The sequence below is a fragment of the Oncorhynchus tshawytscha genome, linkage group LG07 (genome assembly GCF_018296145.1).
Source record: "Oncorhynchus tshawytscha isolate Ot180627B linkage group LG07, Otsh_v2.0, whole genome shotgun sequence".
In the NCBI taxonomy this organism is placed as follows: domain Eukaryota; kingdom Metazoa; phylum Chordata; class Actinopteri; order Salmoniformes; family Salmonidae; genus Oncorhynchus; species Oncorhynchus tshawytscha.
The window spans coordinates 65,007,438-65,030,526 of record NC_056435.1 but is presented as its reverse complement, the minus strand read 5'-3'; the positions used below and the strand labels follow the sequence as shown (position 1 = coordinate 65,030,526).

The 23,089-nt window shown below is 42.8% G+C and overlaps 1 protein-coding gene across 1 annotated transcript in view; it reads left to right on the top strand.

The window, feature by feature from the left end:
• The first annotated feature begins 20,958 nt into the window (after nt 1–20,958).
• The window catches only part of slc12a5a (solute carrier family 12 member 5a), a 175,100-nt gene continuing 172,969 nt past the window's right edge, over nt 20,959–23,089 (top strand). Inside the window, exon 1 of the mRNA XM_042324822.1 lies at nt 20,959–21,267. Within this exon, the coding sequence (XP_042180756.1) occupies nt 21,213–21,267 (55 nt within the window). The 5' untranslated portion in view covers nt 20,959–21,212. The remainder of the gene's footprint in view (nt 21,268–23,089) is intronic.

Below are 23,089 nucleotides of genomic sequence, written 5' to 3'. Positions count from 1 at the left end.
AAATTCAATCGAAAAAGTAGTCACATACTACTAAGAATCACGTTACTTTGTGAGATCAAGAATGCGTAAACGATATATACAGTTGAAGTCGGAAGTTTACAAACACTTAGGTTGGAGTCATTAAAACTTGTTTTTCAATCACTCCACAAATTTCTTGTTAACAAACTATAGTTTGGTTAGGACATCTACTTTGTGCATGACACAAGCAATTTCTTCCAACAATTGTTTACAGACAGATTATTTCACTTATAATTCACTGTATCACAATTCCAGTGGGTCAGAAGTTTACATACACTAAGTTGACTGTGCCTTCAAACAGCTTGGAAATGTATGTCATGGCTTTAGAAGCTTCTGATGGGCTAATTGACATCATTTGAGTGAATTGGAGGTGTACCTGTGGATGTATTTCAAGGCCTACCATCAAACTCAGTGCCTCTTTGCTTGACATCATGGGGAAATCAAAACAAATCAGCCAAGACCTCAGAAAAAAAAATTGTAGACCTCCACAAGTCTGGTTCATCCTTGGGAGCAATTTCCAAACGCCTGAAGGTACCACATTCATCTGTACAAACAATAGTATGCAAGTATAAACACCATGGGACCACGCAGCTGTCATACTGCTCAGGAAGGAGACGTGTTCTGTCTCCTAGAGATGAATGTACTTTGGTGCGAAAAGTGCAAATCAATCCCAGAACAACAGCAAAGGAGCTTGTGAAGATACTGGGGGAAACCGGTACAGAGGTATCCATATCCACAGTAAAACGAGTCCTATATCGACATATTCTGAAAGGCCGCTCAGCAAGGAAGAAGCCGCTGCTCCAAAACCGCCATAAAAAATCCAGACTACGGTTTGCAACTGCACATGGGGAGAAAGATCGTACTTTTTGGAGAAATGTCCTCTGGTCTGATGAAACAAAAATAGAACTGTTTGGCCATAATGACCATCGTTATGTTTGGAGGAAAAAGGGGGAGGCTTGCAAGCCGAATTACACCATCCCAACCGTGAAGCACGGGGGTGGCAGCATCATATGTGGGGGTGCTTTGCTGGAGGAGGGACTGGTGCACTTCACAAAATAGATGGTATCATGAGCGAGGAAAATTACGTGGATATATTGAAGCAACATCTCAAGACATCAGTCAGGAAGTTAAAGCTTGGTCGCAAATGGGTCTTCCAAATGGACAATGACCCCAAGCATACTTCCAAAGTTGTGGCAAAATGGCTTAAGGGCAACAAAGTCAAGGTATTGGAGTGGCCATCACAAAACCCTGACCTCAATCCTACAGAAAGTTTGTGGGCAGAACTGAAAAGTGTGTGCGAGCAAGGAGGCATACAAACCTGACTCAGTTACACCAGCTCTGTCAGGAGGAATGGGCCAACATTCACCCAACTTATGGTGGGAAGCTAGTGGAAGGCTATCCGAAACGTTTGACCCAAGTTAAACAATTTAAAGGCAATGCTACCAAATACTAATTGAGTGTATGTAAACTTCTGACCCACTGGGAATATGATGAAAGAAATTAAAGCTGAAATAAATCATTCTCTTTACTATTATTCTGACATTTCACATTCTTAAAATAAAGTGGTGAGCCTAACTGACCTAAAACAGGGAATTTTTACTTGGGTTAAATGTCAGGAATTGTGAAAAACTGAGTTTAAATGCATTTGGCTAAGGTGTATGTAAACTTCCGACATCAACTCTATACATGGAAAATTCCTTTGATGTAAAGAAGGAATAGTTCACACTCAAATCCAGAGTTTCTGTGTTGGGCTGAAGGGCTAGTATGTGGCTGAGGAATAGTGGGAATAGTGGATAGCTTCAATCACCTGAAAAATGAAAACATTTATTCACATACTGTAGACACTTTTCAGCCACAAAAAAAATTCAGAAATTATATTTGATTCAACTATTTTCATCCTCTAAATACCAAATGTAGAGAAAATATTTTATTTCTTAGAAAGGTTTTGTTGTTGTTAATTACTGTGATCATTCTCACCGTATAGAGTATAGAGAAAGTTTCTGACATCAAAAGTTCCCTGTTGATGGCACACACCAGATACACACACACAGACACACGCTCACATGGATTTTGTGTTGTAGATAGGTAGTAGTACAGTAGTGGCCAGAGGGCACACACTTAATGTGTTGTGAAATCTAATGTAATGTTTTTAATTATATATAACTGCCTTAAATTTGCTGGACCTCAGGAAGAGTAGCTGCTGCCTTGACTTATGGGGGGCTATAACAAATACAAATACTAACATGCTCCTCATGTTTCCTAGTGAACAATACAAGTGTATTCCTGGGACTGAGGACCATTTCCCTAAATGACTGTAACAGTGGAAGATCTGTCGGTATCTAATCACTTTGTCTTAGCAACACAGAGATACAAGACACACACAATGATGTTGTATGGGTGTTACAAGCAGTGAAGGGACAGAACTGTATTAAGTACAGCAACAGGTGATGTCACCCGTTTGAGTGAGAAGTGGGTATTTTTATGTTTTCAACCCTTTACTTATGTAACACATTTAATATCATTGCATTTCATTATAACCAATTGGTTTTTGATCCAGTCAATCATACGAGGCAGTATTCAGACTGCAGTAGTACATGTGTATGTCTTTGTAGAGTTGAAAAAGTGTGATTGTAAAGGGGATACAGTTTTTTATTTTATTTTTTAATAAATTACAATCAAACAATATATATTTCCTTCCACCTGCACGATTTCTAATACTCAAGGGAATTTCAATAACTCTTCCTCCTTTTTACACAGTCAGAGTAGTGTTTCAATTCTCAGAGAACAGTTTGACTCCCAGAGAAACATTAAGTCAATAATATAGACCAAGCAGAAGGATGTAAGGCTAGTGGACATCACTTGTCTTCCCAATTATGTGAATGGCCTGATTGTCCTGCCACTTAAATTCTTCCATTTTACAAGACAACGCCTGCAGCGATTGTGGGCAAATGCTGGGACAAATGCAGGGATGTCCCATTGACACGCCAAGCCTACAGCTATCCGTTTTCAGCTCTCAGATTGATAAATTGCAGGCAAGAATAAGGATAGTCTGAATAGTGAAGACATTTCTTAAGTCTGTGACCATGACGTCAAATTACATATCACCACTGAAGTGTTACATTTGCTAGCTAGTTCACTGACTATAATTAAGTAATTGTATCAAACCACAGTTATTATAAACCACAGTAAAATGATTTACGGTGAGTTATCAACCGTAGAGTCACAAGTCTTGAAAATTTGACTCAACTAGTGACTCGGACTTGGACTCGGAGTCGACCAGTAGTGACTTTGTTTTCAAAATAAAACAAATAAAACACGCTAGCTATAAAATAACATGTTTGGTAGTTAGTTAGCTTTACTAATTTGCAACACTGTAAGCTATCCCTCAACATTTTAAACTGGAGTTTGAAAGATTGTTTGACCACAGTCTTTAGCATGACCCTACACCCGAACACGAGCACTACGATCTGCCACCTCTGGTCTCTTGGCCCTCCCACCCCTACGGGAGGGCAGTTCCCGCTCAGCCTAGTCCAAGCTCTTCTCTGTCCTCCCAATGGTGGATCCAGCTTCCCCCTGAAGCTAGGACAGCAGAGTCCATGCCCATCTTCTGAAAACATCTGACAGCTGCTCCCCTCACACCACCTCCTCACTGTACTTTAGTGTCTAGGTGGCTTTTGTGTGATTCTGTGTGTATTGAGACACCGCTAGCCGCGTTTATAGCCTGTGTGATTCTGTGTGTGTTGAAACACAGCCAGACCTGTTTATAGCCTGTGTGATTCTGTGTGTGTTGAAACACAGCTAGACCTGTTTATAGCCTGTGTGATTCTGTGTGTGTTGAAACACAGCCAGACCTGTTTATAGCCTGTGTGATTCTGTGTGTGTTGAAACACAGCTAGACCTGTTTATAGCCTGTGTGATTCTGTGTGTGTTGAAACACAGCCAGACCTGTTTATAGCCTGTGTGATTCTGTGTGTGTTGAAACACAGCCAGACCTGTTTATAGCCTGTGTGATTCTGTGTGTGTTGAAACACAGCTAGACCTGTTTATAGCCTGTGTGATTCTGTGTGTGTTGAAACACAGCCAGACCTGTTTATAGCCTGTGTGATTCTGTGTGTGTTGAAACACAGCTAGACCTGTTTATAGCCTGTGTGATTCTGTGTGTGTTGAAACACAGCCAGACCTGTTTATAGCCTGTGTGATTCTGTGTGTGTTGAAACACAGCTAGACCTGTTTATAGCCTGTGTGATTCTGTGTGTGTTGAAACACAGCCAGACCTGTTTATAGCCTGTGTGATTCTGTGTGTGTTGAAACACAGCTAGACCTGTTTATAGCCTGTGTGATTCTGTGTGTGTTGAAACACAGCCAGACCTGTTTATAGCCTGTGTGATTCTGTGTGTGTTGAAACACAGCCAGACCTGTTTATAGCCTGTGTGATTCTGTGTGTGTTGAGACACAGCAAGTTCACTCCTCTTCCCATCCAACGTAGTGATGACTCACAGTGGCAGGTGTTATCAAGCCCAGAGACACACAGTGGCTTTCTAATGAGAGAGAATATTTTTAATGCAGTCCTGGACGCGCTCCTGGTCGTCCACTCCTCACGCTCCCAATCAAAATAATTTGGGATGATTAAAAAGCTGTCTCCGTCTGGAAAATAAACTTCATTGGCCCTCTGCCTGGCTGATTTATGGGCTACATTTGAATTGTTTCATGCATTTATCTTCCTGTTCACTCTCTTTCACTCTCTGTTTTTCTTTTTACTCTCATTTGGTCTATTTGTACTTCTTGTCTATTTCCGTGTTTTCTCTCTCTTTCCACCTTTATCTTTCCCCGTTACCATATTTTCTGTCCTTCACCAACACATAGGCCTAAGCAAAATGCACCCCCCCCTTTAAACTATTGTTTAAAGCCGTCAATTTTCAGGGAAGCAATTTCAAGACCTGCTGAGTTTCTGTCAAAGATATCAACGCCTCGCAATATTGCTCTGCCAGTAGAAAACTTTGACGATGTGAAATCCCTCACATTACAGGCTGTTTGGAAAATTGGAGGGAAATGTTTTGACTGAAGAACACAGTGTATTCTACAAACTGCCCATTCATGCCTTGTTCGTCGTTGTGTATTCCCAGCAAAATGTTTCCTGGAAAAATGTCAGTTTGCGCTGAGCGTTGATGTAGCACAGCAGACTGAAATAGCCCCAAAGGTCAATGTGGCATAAAATTGCCTTTTAATGTGAGAACAGTAAGGAAGAGTGGGGTAAGGTGAGTCATTTGTTACATTCAACATCATTCCATCAAAGGAAGTATAGTATTCTTTCTAACAAATATATCTACATATTTCAGGATATGGTGTATCCCTGGGAATAATCAGAATTCATGTAAACATTACAGTTTTGAAAGCATAGCTTGTTAAGAAAATGTGGTCTCTTGGCTCAATTTACACCAGGATTGGGGTAAATTGAGCCACAAGAGAGTGTAAATTGAGCCGCCTACAAATTTCCACGTCTATTTCTATTTCCCAAGCACAACTCAGCACAGTCACAATCACTTTTTAGTCTTTAATCATTCTAATCATATTTTAACACTGGCTTAATAGCTATCAAACATGTTGTTAAAAAAGTACACTTTTAACATAGGCATGGCCCTGGTGTTACCTCATATTACAGCGATAATGCCTTGCATCACACTTGGAATGAAAACACTGAAATTTGCTCAATTTACCATTGGCTCAACATACTCCATGGCCATTGGCTCAACATACTCCATGGCCATTGGCTCAACATACTCCATGGCCATTGGCTCAACATACTCCATGGCCATTGGCTCAACATACTCCATGGCCATTGGCTCAACATACTCCATGGCCATTGGCTCAACATACGCCATGGCCATTGGCTCAACATACTCCATGGCCATTGGCTCAACATGCAAACATTTAGACTATATTAGCCCACACAGCTACAAGGATGTACTTTCATGCTAGGTTTAGGACATCATATTGAAGCTTATAGAGACCCCATTATTTTGACCTCTCCACATTATAATTGGAAGAGGAAGCATAACTCTAACATAGCCAATTGGCTAGAAAGGTAACTCAAAACACATTTTCACTAAGAGCTGCTGTTTAGCTGGTTAATAAACAAAGTTTAGCCATGTGTTGGCAAACATGTACAGTTGAAGTCAGAAGTTTACATACACCTTAGCCAAATACATTTAAACTCAGTTTTTCACAACACCTGACATTTAATCATAGTAAAACATTCCCTGTCTTAGATTAGTTAGAATCACCACTTTATTTTAAGAATGTGAAACGTCAGAATAATAGTAGAGAGAATGATTTATTTCAGCTTTTATTTCTTTCATCACATTCCCAGAAGTTTACATACACTCAATTAATATTTCGTAGCATTGCCTTTTAATTGTTTAACTTGGGTCAAACGTTTCGGGTAGCCTTCCACAAGCTTTCCACAATAATTTGGGTGAATTTTGGCCCATTCCTCCTGACAGAGCTGGTGTAACTGAGTCAGGTTTGTAGGCATCCTTGCTCGAACATGCTTTTTCAGTTCTGCCCACAAATTTTCTATGAGGTTGAGATCAGGGCTTTGTGATGACCACTCCAATATCTTGACTTTGTTGTCCTTACGCCATTTTGCCACAACTTTGGAAGTATGCTTGGGGTCATTGTCCATTTGGAAGACCCATTTGTGACCAAGCTTTAACTTCCTGACTGATGTCTTGAGATGTTGCTTCAATATATCCACATAATTTTCTCTCCTTATGATGCCATCTATTTTTTGAAGTGCACCAGTCCCTCCTCCAGCAGAGCACACCCACAACATGATGCTGCCACCCCCACCCTTCACTGTTCTTCGGCTTGCAAGCCTCCCCCTTTTTCCTCCAAACATAACGATGGTCATTATGGTAAAAAATGTATATTTTTGTTTCATCAGACCAGAGGATATTTCTCCAAAAAGTACGATCTTTGTCCCCATGTGCAGTTGCAAATCTTTGTCTGGCTTTTTTTATGGTGGTTTTGGAGCAGTGGCTTCTTTCTTGCTGAGCGGCCTTTCAGGTTATGTTGATATAGGACTCGTTTTACTGTGGATATAAATACTTTTGTACCTGTTTCCTCCAGCATCTTCACAAGGTCCTTTGCTGTTGTTCTGGGATTGATTTGCACTTTTCCCACCAAAGTACGTTCATCTCTAGGAGACAGAACGCGTCTCCTTCCTGAACAGTATGACGGCTGCGTGGTCCCTCTAGGAGACAGAACACGTCTCCTTCCTGAACGGAATGACGGCTGCATGGTTCCATGATGTTTATACTTGCGTACTATTGTTTGTACAGATGAACGTGGTACCTTTAGGAGTTTGGAAATTGCTCCCAAGGATGAACCAGACTTGTGGAGGTCAACAATTTATTTTCTGAGGTCTTGGCTGATTTGTTTAGATTTTCCCATGATGTCAAGCAAAGAGGCACTGAGTTTGAAGGTAGGCCTTGAAATACATCAACAGGTACACCTCCAATTCACTCAAATGATGTTAATTAGCCTATCAGAAGCTTCTAAAGCTATGACATCTTTATATGGAATTTCCCAGGCTGTTTAAAGGCACAGTCAACTTAGTGTATGTAGACTTTTGGAACACTGGAATTGTGAAACAGTGAATTATAAGTGAAATAATCTGTCTGTAAACAATTGTTGGAAGAAATTACTTGTGTCATGCACAAAGTAGATGTCCTAACCAACTTGCCAAAACTATAGTTTGTTAACAAGAAATTTGTGGAGTGGTTGAAAAACAAGTTTTAATGACTCCAACCTAAGTGTATGTAAACTTCCGACTTCAATTGTATGTTCAAATCAAGAAACCTTACCAGCAGCTGCACTGTTAGGCTATTCGCATGTGCTTTTCCAAAGCCTATGTCAGTTATGCAATGCTCCAGTGAGTGTAATTGTTTCCAATGAGTGTAATTTTCTGAATTTTTGGGTTGAGAAATAAAGTTGACATCATTAGAAAGACAATATTTTCCTCTTTTCTACTGAAGGTATGTAATTCACAATGTGTTTATTCTGTTGTTCCTATTGATATTCATGAAAACATTGAAATACATATTTAGTTTTTGTCACTTTTTTTTTTATTTAAAATTTTTCAGCAGATCCCCGTTTGAATACCACTGGCTTAGGTAGAAGCATCATAAAACCTCTCAACACATAAATTAATCCGACTTGGTGGAAACCCGTTTTTTTGACCTACCTTGCTTCATGAATGATGACCTCTTCCTAAATATTTGGTCAAATTATAGATTTTGTGTATGGTTTCTTAGAAACAAGTGTTGGCTCAACATACCCCACTCTCCCCTAATGATTTAACCTTTAATCAATCACACATCCTTCGCTCTATGATTCTGTAGCAAAAACATATGTACACAAAAATAATATCAATGGCTTTCAATTTTGTAGAAAAATCTGGCACCTGGCTTGAGAAGATACAGTACTTTAATTCATGATAAAATATTGAATGTACTTAAAACTATGAATCAATAAAAACTTTTGAATAAACAAAGTTTAAAGAAATATACGGGATAGAAGATTTGATATTTTTAAAGTAATGAGGTCTGTGTCCATCATTGAATAAGCTCCAACGGAACATTGAATCTCCACTAACGTAAGACCTAGCATCATACAGTCATCATTGGATTCCCAGACACCATGTTTTCTGCAAACAGCGAGATCCGTACCAGAAGGACTTACAGTATGTTGTAACATAGTCCTCTAGTGTTGGGTTCACACTCAACATACGCTTGTCTCATTTCAAATTCCGTTATGTTGATAGATCATTTAGCAGCTCCAATGAGCTGTAGAGTAGATTCCATTCAGATCTAGTAACAAGTGATTGTTCAATGATATTTCTGTACAAAACGTATTCATCACATAACATAACATAATCAGTGACCGGATTTGAAGCACCCCATAAGTTTGCACACCTGCAGTACAACATTGTGACTATGTGATAGTTCTCAGGGCTCAGTAGATCTTGTTCCACATTTCCTGTGATGTGCCATAGTGTAATTATAAAACAGTCATTGATCACACCTGACTGCAGGAGCTATTCATGTATTTTTAAATTAAAGCGTGACATTTTGCACAAGCAAATGGTAGTGAGCAGTGAGTTAGTTATTATTCCAATTAGAAAGGAAAGCACATGATTCTATGATTCTAGCACATGATTCTATTTGGGGCAGTGGGGTAGCCTAGTGGTTAGAGTGGTTAGAGCGTTGGACTAGTAACCGAAAGGTTGCAAGTTCAAATCCCCGAGCTGACAAGGTACAAATCTGTCGTTCTGCCCCTGAACAGGCAGTTAACCCACTGTTCCTAGGCCATCATTGAAAATAAGAATTTGTTCTTAACTGACTTGCCTAGTAAAATAAAGGTCAAATAAAGAAAAATAAAGTTTATGTACTGCAACTTACCCTTATAACTCTGAAAAACTTAACCCTTATAACTCTGAAAAACTTTGAAGAACCTTTTTAATGAAAAACTTTGAAAAACCTTAAATAAAAACGTTTCCTGGAGATTGAGTTTGATGTTTTTCTTTGAGCAGATATGTGCTCTTTTGCTTGATGAAAATATGGTCTTTAGTGTTGATGCTGGACTTCTGGAACCTTCCGTACTGAACAACACACTGTGGCTTACCTTCTGGAACCTTCAGTACTGAACAACACAGTGGGTATTACATTCTGGAACCTTCAGTACTGAACAAAACAGTGGGTATTACCTTCTGGAACCTTCAGTACTGAACAACACAGTGGGTATTACCTTCTGGAACCTTCCGTACTGAACAGCACGGTGTGGCTTACATTCTGGAACCTTCAGTACTGAACAGCACAGTGTGACTTAAATTCTGGAACCTTCCGTCCTGAACAACACAGTGTGGCTTACATTCTGGAACCTTCCGTACTGAACAACACACTGTGGCTTACCTTCTGGAACCTTCAGTACTGAACAACACAGTGGGTATTACCTTCTGGAACCTTCAGTACTGAACAACACAGTGGGTATTACCTTGTGGAACCTTCAGTACTGAACAACACAGTGGGTATTACCTTCTGGAACCTTCCGTACTGAACAGCACGGTGTGGCTTACATTCTGGAATCTTCAGTACTGAACAGCACGGTGTGACTTACATTCTGGAACCTTCTGTACTGAACAACACAGTGGGTATTACCTTCTGGAACCTTCAGTACTGAACTACACAGTGGGTATTACCTTCTGGAACCTTCAGTACTGAACAACACAGTGGGTATTACCTTCTGGAACCTTCAGTACTGAACAACACAGTGGGTATTACCTTGTGGAACCTTCAGTACTGAACAACACAGTGGGTATTACCTTGTGGAACCTTCAGTACTGAACAGCACGGTGTGACTTACATTCTGGAACCTTCCGTCCTGAACAACACAGTGTGGCTTACATTCTGGAACCTTCCGTACTGAACAACACACTGTGGCTTACCTTCTGGAACCTTCAGTACTGAACAACACAGTGGGTATTACCTTGTGGAACCTTCAGTACTGAACAACACAGTGGGTATTACCTTGTGGAACCTTCAGTACTGAACAACACAGTGGGTATTACCTTCTGGAACCTTCCGTACTGAACAGCACGGTGTGGCTTACATTCTGGAATCTTCAGTACTGAACAGCACGGTGTGACTTACATTCTGGAACCTTCTGTCCTGAACAACACAGTGTGGCTTACATTCTGGAACCTTCAGTACTGAACAGCACAGTGTGGCTTACATTCTGGAACCTTCAGTACTGAACAACACAGTGTGGCTTACATTCTGGAACCTTCAGTACTGAACAGCACAGTGTGGCTTACATTCTGGAACCTTCAGTACTGAACAGCACGGTGTGGCTTACATTCTGGAACCTTCCGTCCTGAACAACACAGTGTGGCTTACATTCTGGAACCTTCCGTACTGAACAACACACTGTGGCTTACCTTCTGGAACCTTCAGTACTGAACAGCACGGTGTGGCTTACATTCTGAACAACACAGTGGGTATTACCTTGTGGAACCTTCAGTACTGAACAGCACGATGTGGCTTACATTCTGGAACCTTCAGTACTGAACAGCACAGTGTGGCTTACATTCTGGAACCTTCCGTCCTGAACAACACAGTGTGGCTTACATTCTGGAACCTTCAGTACTGAACAGCACGGTGTGGCTTTCATTCTCTAACCTTCAGTACTGAACAGCACGGTGTGCAGTAAAATACAACAATATTATTTTCCACACACACTGGAAATCTCATTTGAAATTCGAACAGTATCAGTCTTCAGTATCTACTTGCATGTATCAACTAACAAAAAGTACTAATGAGGTATCATTTCTTCTATGTATAAATAACCCTAGGGTCCTATACTGTTTTGGTGGTCTCAGGAGATATTTATATTTGTGTGCACTGTAGTTTTCTTCTTCTTTTTCCTCATTATTGCAGCCAATTACCACTAAGCTAACAATAGGGCTGCCAATTACCACTAAGCTAACAATAGGGCTGCCAATTCTCTGAGACAGGTAATCCCTCTGATGTGGTTTATATGTCCCAAACATTGATCTGTATTATGCAGGATGATTCGGTCATCCCCTTTCAACAAAAGCCCTTTCTGTTTATTGAATGTCGAGTGTGTATATTTTCTGTAGATTTAGTGACTTCTAAGAGGAGATAGGCCCACATACTGTAATGGGTAGTCCAAATTAAAACATGTACGCAAATAGCCTGTTAGTTCCTCCTCTGATTTCTACTGATATCCCTCATCTGGATAGCAGAATTTGCTCTCGTTCGACACTCTTTTCTTATGTGGGAGAATGGGGTCAAATCGTTAAACATTGTTCCTGCTCTCTGTGCCTAAATTGGAATAAATAAAAAGGGGGAATAAATGACTAGTGTGCTGATGGAAGGAAGACGCTCCGTTAAACCAGCACCATGAGACTGTGTGGCGCCGTAATGTGATACAAAAACCGTGTTGGTATTGAAATGGGAAACCTAGTCAGTTGAACACAAAAGTTTTACTCTCATATATCGCAGGCACTTCAGATGACAAAACACTTGAAATATCTCTCTCCTCTCAGTGGGTCTGATCCTCTGGACTGTGGCCCTTTAGTTCCTCGACGAGGACGGCTACACCATTCTCTATCCACCCACTACGTCTTTAATCTGGAACGTTCCAGGGGGTTTCGGCAACATAGCTCAATAGTTCTGTCAGGTTCACCTTTTTAATGCCCCCCGCTATAACCTGACCCTAGCAGCTTCCCGCCACGGCTGCAGGAGATACTCTCCCCTCTTTGGATGTTGCCTCTGAATCAAAGCGTTGCCAAGACATATTCAATCAATCCCTATACCAGTCTGCTGTTCCCACATGCTTCAAGAGGGCCACCATTGTTCCTGTTCCCAAGAAAGCTAAGGTAACTGAGCTAAACGACTACCGCCCCGTAGCACTCACATCCGTCATCATGAAGTGCTTTGAGAGACTAGTCAAGGACCATATCACCTCCACCCTACCTGACACCCTTGACCCACTCCAATTTGCTTACCGCCCAAATAGGTCCACAGACGATGCAATCTCAACCACACTGCACACTGCCCTAACCCATCTGGACAAGAGGAATACCTATGTGAGAATGCTGTTCATCGACTACAGCTCGGCATTCAACACCATAGTACCCTCCAAGCTCGTCATCAAGCTCGAGACCCTGGGTCTCGACCCCGCCCTGTGCAACTGGGTACTGGACTTCCTAACGGGCCGCCCCAGGTGGTGAGGGTAGGCAACAACATCTCCTCCCCGCTGATCCTCAACACTGGGGCCCCACAAGGGTGCGTTCTGAGCCCTCTCCTGTACTCCCTGTTCACCCACGACTGCGTGGCCATGCACGCCTCCAACTCAATCATCAAGTTTGCGGACGACACAACAGTGGTAGGCTTGATTACCAATAACGACGAGACGGCCTACAGGGAGGAGGTGAGGGCCCTCGGAGTGTGGTGTCAGGAAAATAACCTCACATTCAACGTCAACAAAACTAAGGAGATGATTGTGGACTTCAGGAAACAGCAGAGGGAACACCCCCCCCATCCACATCGATGGAACAGTAGTGGAGAGGGTAGCAAGTTTTAAGTTCCTCGGCATACACATCACAGACAAACTGAATTGGTCCACTCACACAGACAGCATCGTGAGGAAGGCGCAGCAGCGCCTCTTCAACCTCAGGAGGCTGAAGAAATTCGGCTTGTCACCAAAAGCACTCACAAACTTCTACAGATGCACAATCGAGGCCAGCATCCTGGCGGGCTGTATCACCGCCTGGTATGGCAACTGCACCGCTCTCAACCGTAAGGCTCTCCAGAGGGTAGTGAGGTCTGCACAACGCATCACCGGGGGCAAACTACCTGCCCTCCGGGACACCTACACCACCCGATGCTACAGGAAGGCCATAAAGATCATCACGGACATCAACCACCCGAGCCACTGCCTGTTCACCCCGCTGTCATCCAGAAGGCGAGGTCAGTACAGGTGCATCAAAGCTGGGACCGAGAGACTGAAAAACAGCTTCTATCTCAAGGCCATCAGACAGTATGAGCCCTGTGAAGCTTTGTGAAGAAGGGTATTAGACTGTTCTATCTCCAAAGGCCTTTCCAGAGACAGGGGAAATCTAACGGGAGAGAGAGCTCATTATGAGACGTGCCGTTTGACTAGTAGGACGTTAAAGTTTAAAGTTATTTTCTGAAATCACTGCAATATAACACTTAGTTCACATAAATCCTACATTTTATTTGAGTTGTTTTAATATTTCACTTTTGGAATTGTGTCTATGTATTTGTGTCTATGTCTTAATTGTGTCTATGTCTTAATTGTGTCTATGTCTTAATTGTGTCTATGTCTTAATTGTGTCTATGTCTTAATTGTGTCTATGTCTTAATTGTGTCTATGTCTTAATTGTGTCTATGTCTTAATTGTGTCTATGTCTTAATTGTGTCTATGTCTTAATTGTGTCTATGTATATTTAATCAAATGTATTTTTCCTTTCCTTTCAATTCACGGCTCAACAAAGTTGAGGTTGTTGAATGCAGTTTTAATTAGTGGAGGCTCTTGTGTGTTATATGCAGAAATGTACTGTACACCCAAAGGAGGTCTTTACTATATACTATATGTGTACATAGATATACAGTGCCTTGCGAAAGTATTCGGCCCCCTTGAACTTTGCGACCTTTTGCCACATTTCAGGCTTCAAACATAAAGATATAAAACTGTATTTTTTTGTGAAGAATCAACAACAAGTGGGACACAATCATGAAGTGGAACGACATTTATTGGATATTTCAAACTTTTTTAACAAATCAAAAACTGAACAATTGGGCGTGCAAAATTATTCAGCCCCCTTAATTTAATACTTTGTAGCGCCACCTTTTGCTGCGATTACAGCTGTAAGTCGCTTGGGGTATGTCTCTATCAGTTCTGCACATCGAGAGACTGAAATTTTTTCCCATTCCTCCTTGCAAAACAGTTCGAGCTCAGTGAGGTTGGATGGAGAGCATTTGTGAACAGCAGTTTTCAGTTCTTTCCACAGATTCTCGATTGGATTCAGGTCTGGACTTTGACTTGGCCATTCTAACACCTGGATATGTTTATTTTTGAACCATTCCATTGTAGATTTTGCTTTATGTTTTGGATCATTGTCTTGTTGGAAGACAAATCTCCGTGCCAGTCTCAGGTCTTTTGCAGACTCCATCAGGTTTTCTTCCAGAATGGTCCTGTATTTGGCTCCATCCATCTTCCCATCAATTTTAACCATCTTCCCTGTCCCTGCTGAAGAAAAGCAGGCCCAGACCATGATGCTGCCACCACCATGTTTGACAGTGGGGATGGTGTGTTCAGGATGATGAGCTGTGTTGCTTTTACGCCAAACATAACGTTTTGCATTGTTGCCAAAAAGTTCAATTTTGGTTTCATCTGACCAGAGCACCTTCTTCCACATGTTTGGTGTGTCTCCCAGGTGGCTTGTGGCAAACTTTAAACGACACTTTTTATGGATATCTTTAAGAAATGGCTTTCTTCTTGCCACTCTTCCATAAAGGCCAGATTTGTGCAATATACGACTGATTGTTGTCCTATGGACAGAGTCTCCCACCTCAGCTGTAGATCTCTGCAGTTCATCCAGAGTGATCATGGGCCTCTTGGCTGCATCTCTGATCAGTCTTCTCCTTGTATGAGCTGAAAGTTTAGAGGGACGGCCAGGTCTTGGTAGATTTGCAGTGGTCTGATACTCCTTCCATTTCAATATTATCGCTTGCACAGTGCTCCTTGGGATGTTTAAAGCTTGGGAAATCTTTTTGTATCCAAATCCGGCTTTAAACTTCTTCACAACAGTATCTCGGACCTGCCTGGTGTGTTCCTTGTTCTTCATGATGCTCTCTGCGCTTTTAACGGACCTCTGAGACAATCACAGTGCAGGTGCATTTATACGGAGACTTGATTACACACAGGTGGATTGTATTTATCATCATTAGTCATTCAGGTCAACATTGGATCATTCAGAGATCCTCACTGAACTTCTGGAGAGAGTTTGCTGCACTGAAAGTAAAGGGGCTGAATAATTTTGCACACCCAATTTTTCAGTTTTTGATTTGTTAAAAAAGTTTGAAATATCCAATAAACGTCGTTCCACTTCATGATTGTGTCCCACTTGTTGTTGATTCTTCACAAAAAAATACAGTTTTATATCTTTATGTTTGAAGCCTGAAATGTGGCAAAAGGTCGCAAAGTTCAAGGGGGCCGAATACTTTCGCAAGGCACTGTATATTTGAACTCACACGTCATCATGTATACATCATGTACTTTTAGGTTTTCCTCAGTTTCCACCACGTACAACAAACACAATTGCATTTTATTGATGGCAATTTGAATGCACAGAGATACCGTGACGAGATGCTGAGGCCCATTGTTGTGCCATTCATCTACCGCCATCACCTCATGTTTCAGCATGATAATGCACAGTCCCATGTCACAAGGATCTGTACAGAAATGTCCCAGTTCTTCCAGGGCCTGCAAACTCACCAGACATGTCACCAACCATTGAGCACATTTGGGATGTTCTGGATCGACATGTAAGACAGCGTGTTCCAGTTCCATCCAATATCCAGCAACTTCTCACATCCATTAAAGAGGAGTGGGACAACATTCCACAGGCCACAATCAACAGCCTGATCAACTCTATGCGAAGGAGATGTGTCGCACTGCATGAGGCAAATGGTGGTCACACCAGATACTGACTACGCCCCTCTGATCCACGCCTCAACCTTTTTTAAAGTTATCTGTGACCAACAGATGCATATCTGTATTTCCAGTCATGTGAAATCCATAGATTAGGGCCTAATGAATATATTTCAATTGACTGATTTCCTTATATGAACTGTAACTCAGTAAAATCTTTAAAATTGTTGCATGTTGCATTTATACTTTTGTTCAGTGTATTTTAACACACGTCATCACCTTGTGTCACTCCATCCTTTCCTTGACCCGACACAAGGTCACCAGATGTCATCTGATTCTACTCTGAATGATATGTTTTTTTAATCAACCAATGTCTTTCTCTTCATTATGGAGGAGGAACCTTGAGTAGTGGGACTCAGTCTGTATGACCTCTTCCAGGGACCTATTTACAAAAACATTATTCAACAAATGATTCTCATTCCTGCTCTTTTTAGAGCTGGGCTTTAAGTTCATTTAAATAAGAGCCCTATGTTGAGTTTGGAATGGTGCGTTTGTCAACTCTACGAGGAGTTTGGAATGGTGCGTTTGTCAACTCTACGAGGAGTTTTGGAATGGTGCGTTTGTCAACTCTACGAGGAGTTCGGAATGGTGCATTGTCAACTCTACGAGGAGGTTGGAATGGTGCGTTTGTCAACTCTACGAGGAGTTTGGAATGGTGCGTTTGTCAACTCTACGAGGAGGTTGGAATGGTGCGTTTGTCAACTCTACGGGGAGTTTGGAATGGTGTGTTTGTCAACTCTACGGGAGTTTGGAATGGTGCGTTTGTCAACTCTACGAGGAGTTTGGAATGGTGCGTTTGTCAACTCTACGAGGAGTTTTGGAATGGTGCGTTTGTCAACTCTACTCAACTCTACGAGGAGGTTGGAGTTTTGTCAACTCTACGAGGAGTTTGGAATGGTGCGTTTGTCAACTCTACGAGGAGTTTGGAATGGTGCGTTTGTCAACTCTACGAGGAGTTTTGGAATGGTGCGTTTGTCAACTCTACGAGGAGTTTGAAATGGTGCGTTTGTCAACTCTACGAGGAGGTTGGAATGGTGCGTTTGTCAACTCTACGAGGAGTTTGGAATGGTGCGTTTGTCAACTCTACGAGGAGGTTGGAATGGTGCGTTTGTCAACTCTACGAGGAGTTTGGAATGGAGCGTTTGTCAACTCTACGGGGAGTTTGGAATGGTGCGGTTGTCAACTCTATGAGGAGTTTGGAATGGTGCGTTTGTCAACTCTACGAGGAGTTTGGAATGGTGCGTTTGTCAACTCTATGAGGAGTTTGGAATGGTGCGGTTGTCAACTCTACGAGGAGTTTGGAATGGTGCGTTTGTCAACTCTACGAGGAGTTTGGAATGGTGCGTTTGTCTTGGAGGTGCTCTGACAGGGTTAAAAAATGGGTTCTAATGGAGCCACTGACATTGTTGATGATGGCCGCTCATGGTGGACCACACATGCTAACATACACACACACGCACACACATACACACATGGGTATGCATGCACACAAACACACATGCTCACACACACACAAAAACATCCGCATATGCATGCACACGCACTCACACTCCCACACCCTCCTACAAACACACACACACACACAGAGCGACTACTAGGGACTCTTCTGACTCATCCCCCATCGCACTCAAACGTGCTAAACATAGAATGCGTTCTCTGTCTGACAGACAAGCTTCTCGTCCCTCATGAGCTTGCGTTGACAACGTTTTGATCCCTGCGCCCGTCTCTCCCCGAGCCCAACACCAAAGCCACAGCTTTGTTGATGTCACCTGATCCTGTTATGCCCCGTGTTCAACAGCTCTGCCTATCGATTGGAGTGCTGGAGTACACAAGGGCAGGTTACCCAATACTATTCTTCCTGTGGCGCTTGCACTTTTCTTCTTCACAACAGTTCATCTGACCCAAAACCAGTCTTTCGTCAAAGAGGTTGGCTTAATGGAGTAAAAGGGTCCATTGCGGTTGGCTGAGTTTGGCTGGGGTTGGCTGAGGTTGACTGGGGTTGGCTGGGGTTGGCTGAGGTTGACTGGGGTTGGCTGGGGTTGACTGGGGTTGGCTGGGGCTGACTGGGGCTGGCTGGGGTTGACTGGTGTTGACTGGGGTTGACTGGGGCTGGCTGGGGTTGACTGGGGTTGGCTGGGGCTGACTGGGGTTGACTGGGGTTGACTGGGGCTGGCTGGGGTTGACTGGGGTTGGCTGGGGCTGACTGGGGCTGGCTGGGGTTGACTGGTGTTGACTGGGGCTGGCTGGGGTTGGTTGGGGTTGCCATGGTTGTATAGACGACAAACCTATGTACTGAACCTTTCGGACTGAATGCCGTTGAGAATGAATTGGTTCGGAGGGGGGTTAAGACAGATGATAACATCCATTGAATCTTCACCAGAGAGAGTCAGTGGTTTGATCCAGTGGGATTAGCTTCGGGGGAAATGGCATCTAAGGAATTGTTCATGAAGACCACCGCTATCATATCATTTTCCACAGCGGCAGCATAACTCCTCGCTCCTTTTTATTACTCAGCCTGAACTGATGTGCTGAATGGCTGCCAAGTGGGTTCACCAGAAGTTGGTGGTAAAATAAATAAACAATTATCTGGTTAATGGATGTTTGTGTGTGCAGTTCTGACTGGTTTCATTGTTGTTATTGAAACATATTGTAAAAAATGTTAATTCATTGATTGTTCAGAAATGTATTATGTTCTATGTTTGAAGTATAGAGAACCCAACTGTACTTATAACAGTTATAGAACCACCACAGAGATGGGTTGTAGGATTCTATTGATTATATGGACAGACAATTCTGTACCGGATCTGTAGATTCTGTAGATGATTCTTATCACCAGATGTCCCAGATGTGACACTGCGTTAGTGACTGTGGCAACGATTCAACAATTATACATTGGGCTGTAAACCAAGGGACCAACTCAGCAATAGGAGGGAGCTCTACCACTACACTAATTCAACCTATCCAGATCCCTCAGATCTGCAAACATCGACGGGTCAGGACCAAGGGGGGAGAAGTAGGGAGTAGGACCAGGTTGATATGTAAAAGGGGAAATTGGTTAACCTCCATGGATAGGCCAGTGTTGTTTAGTTGTTGAGTACTACAGGCCCATAGGTCTCACAATACTCAGAGATTAAATGAATATCTACCTAAATTAGTGTTATACTCAATAATGAATGATCGATCATTGGGTAAATCACACATCATTATTGATCAATGTTAGTCAATCTTTTACTGTACCATAATTTAGTCTTTTGATTGGATGGTTGGCTAGACATAGTATTACTTCTTAATTGATGTCTTCTCTAATCAATAAGGCACAAGAGACAGTGCTGTGTCATGAATACAGTCACAGGTACATACAGTTATTCGGCCCGACACGATATCTTCATGAAGATCTCTCCTGTCATTCCTATTTGTTCAACCACGGTAGGCGACTCAGTAACAATTCACACTGTTTTCCAGGGTGTTAATGGGATCCATAAACACAAAACAAAAACACACACATGACATAATGGAAGATGTTGCTGATTAAAGGCGTACTGTGTCCACGGTGAGAGATTTTAAACACTGCTTCGTAATCATTGTATCCCTTGTGATTCCAAAGGAGGAGTTGTTTTAATAGAAATGTCTTGAGTGCATCTGTGGTACCCAGACTTGTTAAAGATGAAGTGCTTTCTTATCTCTGGAGTGGTATCACAACCTGTGACACACACACACACACACACACACACACACACACAGAGATGAATCTATGTATCTTTCTCATCTATGTGAGTCACCCCTTTCTTGAAAGGACAAGATGTTCTTTCTGTCTCAACAACTACACACTCAAGAGTCTTTCATCACTCACCATGTACTGTATACGATTCTACACTTAAATATAGTACTGTGTACAGACCCCCTGGATAGGTAGAAAGCTGTCTATATTTAAAGGAAATTATCAAAAGGACAGGATTAAGAATACATACATGTCGACCCCCTTTGCGTGTGTGTGTGTATGTGTGTGTGTCAGCATGAGCACCCGCGTCCTTATTGTCTATAACTATGCTGAACCCAGATTATATTGATTGTGCTTGTTCAAAAAAGCTGGTAACACAATGTGCTATTTGCATCTGACATTAAAGCGACTAGCGCTTGCCAGCCACAGTTTCTTAAGGCGACACGGAGAAGGAACACCAGAGCTGAGAGGCATAGAGCCCAGGAAGGCTAAAGCTCACTCTTCAAACACTGCAGAGTCCTCCCTCTCAAATCACCTTTCCATATGACAGCTGTGAAGAGAGGGAGAGGCAAAAGACTGAGGAAGAGAAAGGGAGAAGAGGAGAGAAAGAAAGAGGGAGGAGAGAGGGAGGGATAGCCAATAATACCCTTTGAATACATGATCAATTTAGTGAAATTACACTGATTATGTTGGGGTGAAGGAGAGAGAGAGAGAGAGAGAGAGAGAGAGTGTGTGTGTGTGTGTGTGTGTGTGTGTGTGTGTGTGTGTGTGTGTGTGTGTGTGTGTGTGTGTGTGTGTGTGTGTGTGTGTGAGAGAGAGAGAGAGAGTGACTGCTACCTCCTCATTTCGAGAGAGAGAGAGAGGGAGAGGGAGAGAGCTTACAAGCGACGAGGAGACGACGAGAGGAGGATCTGCAAAGAGGGAGAGAAAAAAAGCGCTCCCTATTTTTTTCGCCCGCCTCTCTTCGCTCCTCTGCTTAGCATCACATAGGGGAGGCAGGACCAGAGGAGAGCATCTCCTTCTACTACATTTGTTCTGCATTGTCAAACGTTTAGTGGAGGAGGACACCTGGTGAAGGAGAAGCCAGGAGTAAGCCTAGAAGGGGCTGGTAAGCGTTGTAGTATCCCTCCTATAGAGCCGTTATAGAGGAGCGAGGATGCTTAACAACCTAACTGACACAGAAGAGGGGGACGGGGGACCCAACAGCCAGGGTGAGTGATGGAATCTGTCTCACAAACGCACGCACACACACGGATGCACAAACACACACACACATAAGCTCATCAAACACACACACACACACAAGCTCACGTACATGAATCCAATATATCTATACTCATACATACTCACACATTTGTGCGGTGCATACAGACTCACACAGCCAGAAGGTAGCGAATGGACATTCAAGTGTGAGTGTGTTGCTGCATAATGCTCTTACCTGCCTGCCTGCTTGGGGTGATGCTTCTCCTCTTTACTGTTGCTGTGTGACAGGAATAGTAATGGGTTTCTATCCAAATACGACGGACTGGTGAACGTACGGGAATTACAGCACACTGATACACACACACACAGACAGACACACACACACACACACACACAGATACACACAGAACGATACACAGTCACATAGACAGACAGACAGAGACACACACACACACACAGATACACACAGAACGATACACAGTCACACAGACACACACACACACACACACACAGACCGATACACAGTCACACAGACAGACAGACACACAGACAGATACACACAGACCGATACACAGTCACACAGACAGACACACACACACACACACACACACACACACAGATATACACACAGACACACACTGCTTGGGTGCAATGCTCCCCAAACCTCCCCCCCCTCCACAACCACGGCTCCGTAAACACTCAAAATGCATATGGCGCCCAGTGCCTGAGCAAGTTTGGGCACACAACACACACCGACGCTCGCTAACGGAGATGCCAACCTGCCGTCGCTCGCTGCTCATCCATCTGCTCCAGCTGTCAAAACAAGTCCCGGCTCCACTCCCCTCCTATACGTCACCACAGCAGTGTTGCTGGGAAAATAGGGATTTGGATCAATACCTAAAGAACCTATTGTGTTGTTGTGTAGCTTTAGTTTAGTTTTACCTGTTCACACATGCTTGTGTTGAACAGTGTTGTGTTGAACAGGGTTGTGTTGAACAGGGTTGTGTTGAACAGGGTTGTGTTGAACAGGGTTGTAACAGTGTTGTGTTGAACAGGGTTGTAACAGTGTTGTGTTGAACAGGGTTGTAACAGTGTTGTGTTGAACAGTGTTGTGTTGTGTTGAACAGGGTTGTGTTGAACAGTGTTGTGTTGAACAGGGTTGTAACAGTGTTGTGTTGAACAGGGTTGTAACAGTGTTGTGTTGAACAGGGTTGTAACAGTGTTGTGTTGAACAGTGTTGTGTTGAACAGGGTTGTGTTGTCCAGGAATTGTATTGACCAGGGTTGTGTTGAACAGGGAATGTGTTGAACAGGGTTGTGTTGACCAGGGCTCCAAGGGATGCACTGGAGCCCCAGGTTTCAGATTTGAAAACAGTCACTGTGCCGCCGCTCGGAGCTTGTATACCTGTGAGGGCTTTGTGATAAAAATAGACTGTGGCAGCTCGGAACATGAATAATTAACTTAATGCGGGCATCTTTTGGGGAGAATTATGACTGGGCATGGCAAAAGACTGTGGTGATTGAAGGGGAGCACGACCCGTTTAAACTCCTCATCAAGGGCAGGTTGTCGAGTGCAAGATAAACCCGCCTAACGACACAACACTCTGTCAAGCTAATCTGATTACTCGAGCGCTGTTGCTTGTTTGTTTGTGTGTGTGTGCGCGCGCATACGTGCATGTGTGCTTGCATGTGTATGAGCAAGTGTGTGTATGTCTATTTATTTTAGCCAGGGAAACACATAGATGTCTCATTTTATCCAGGGAAACATACACTACCGTGCAAAAGTTTGGGGTCACTTAGAAATGTCCTTGTTTTTGAAAGATTTTTTTTT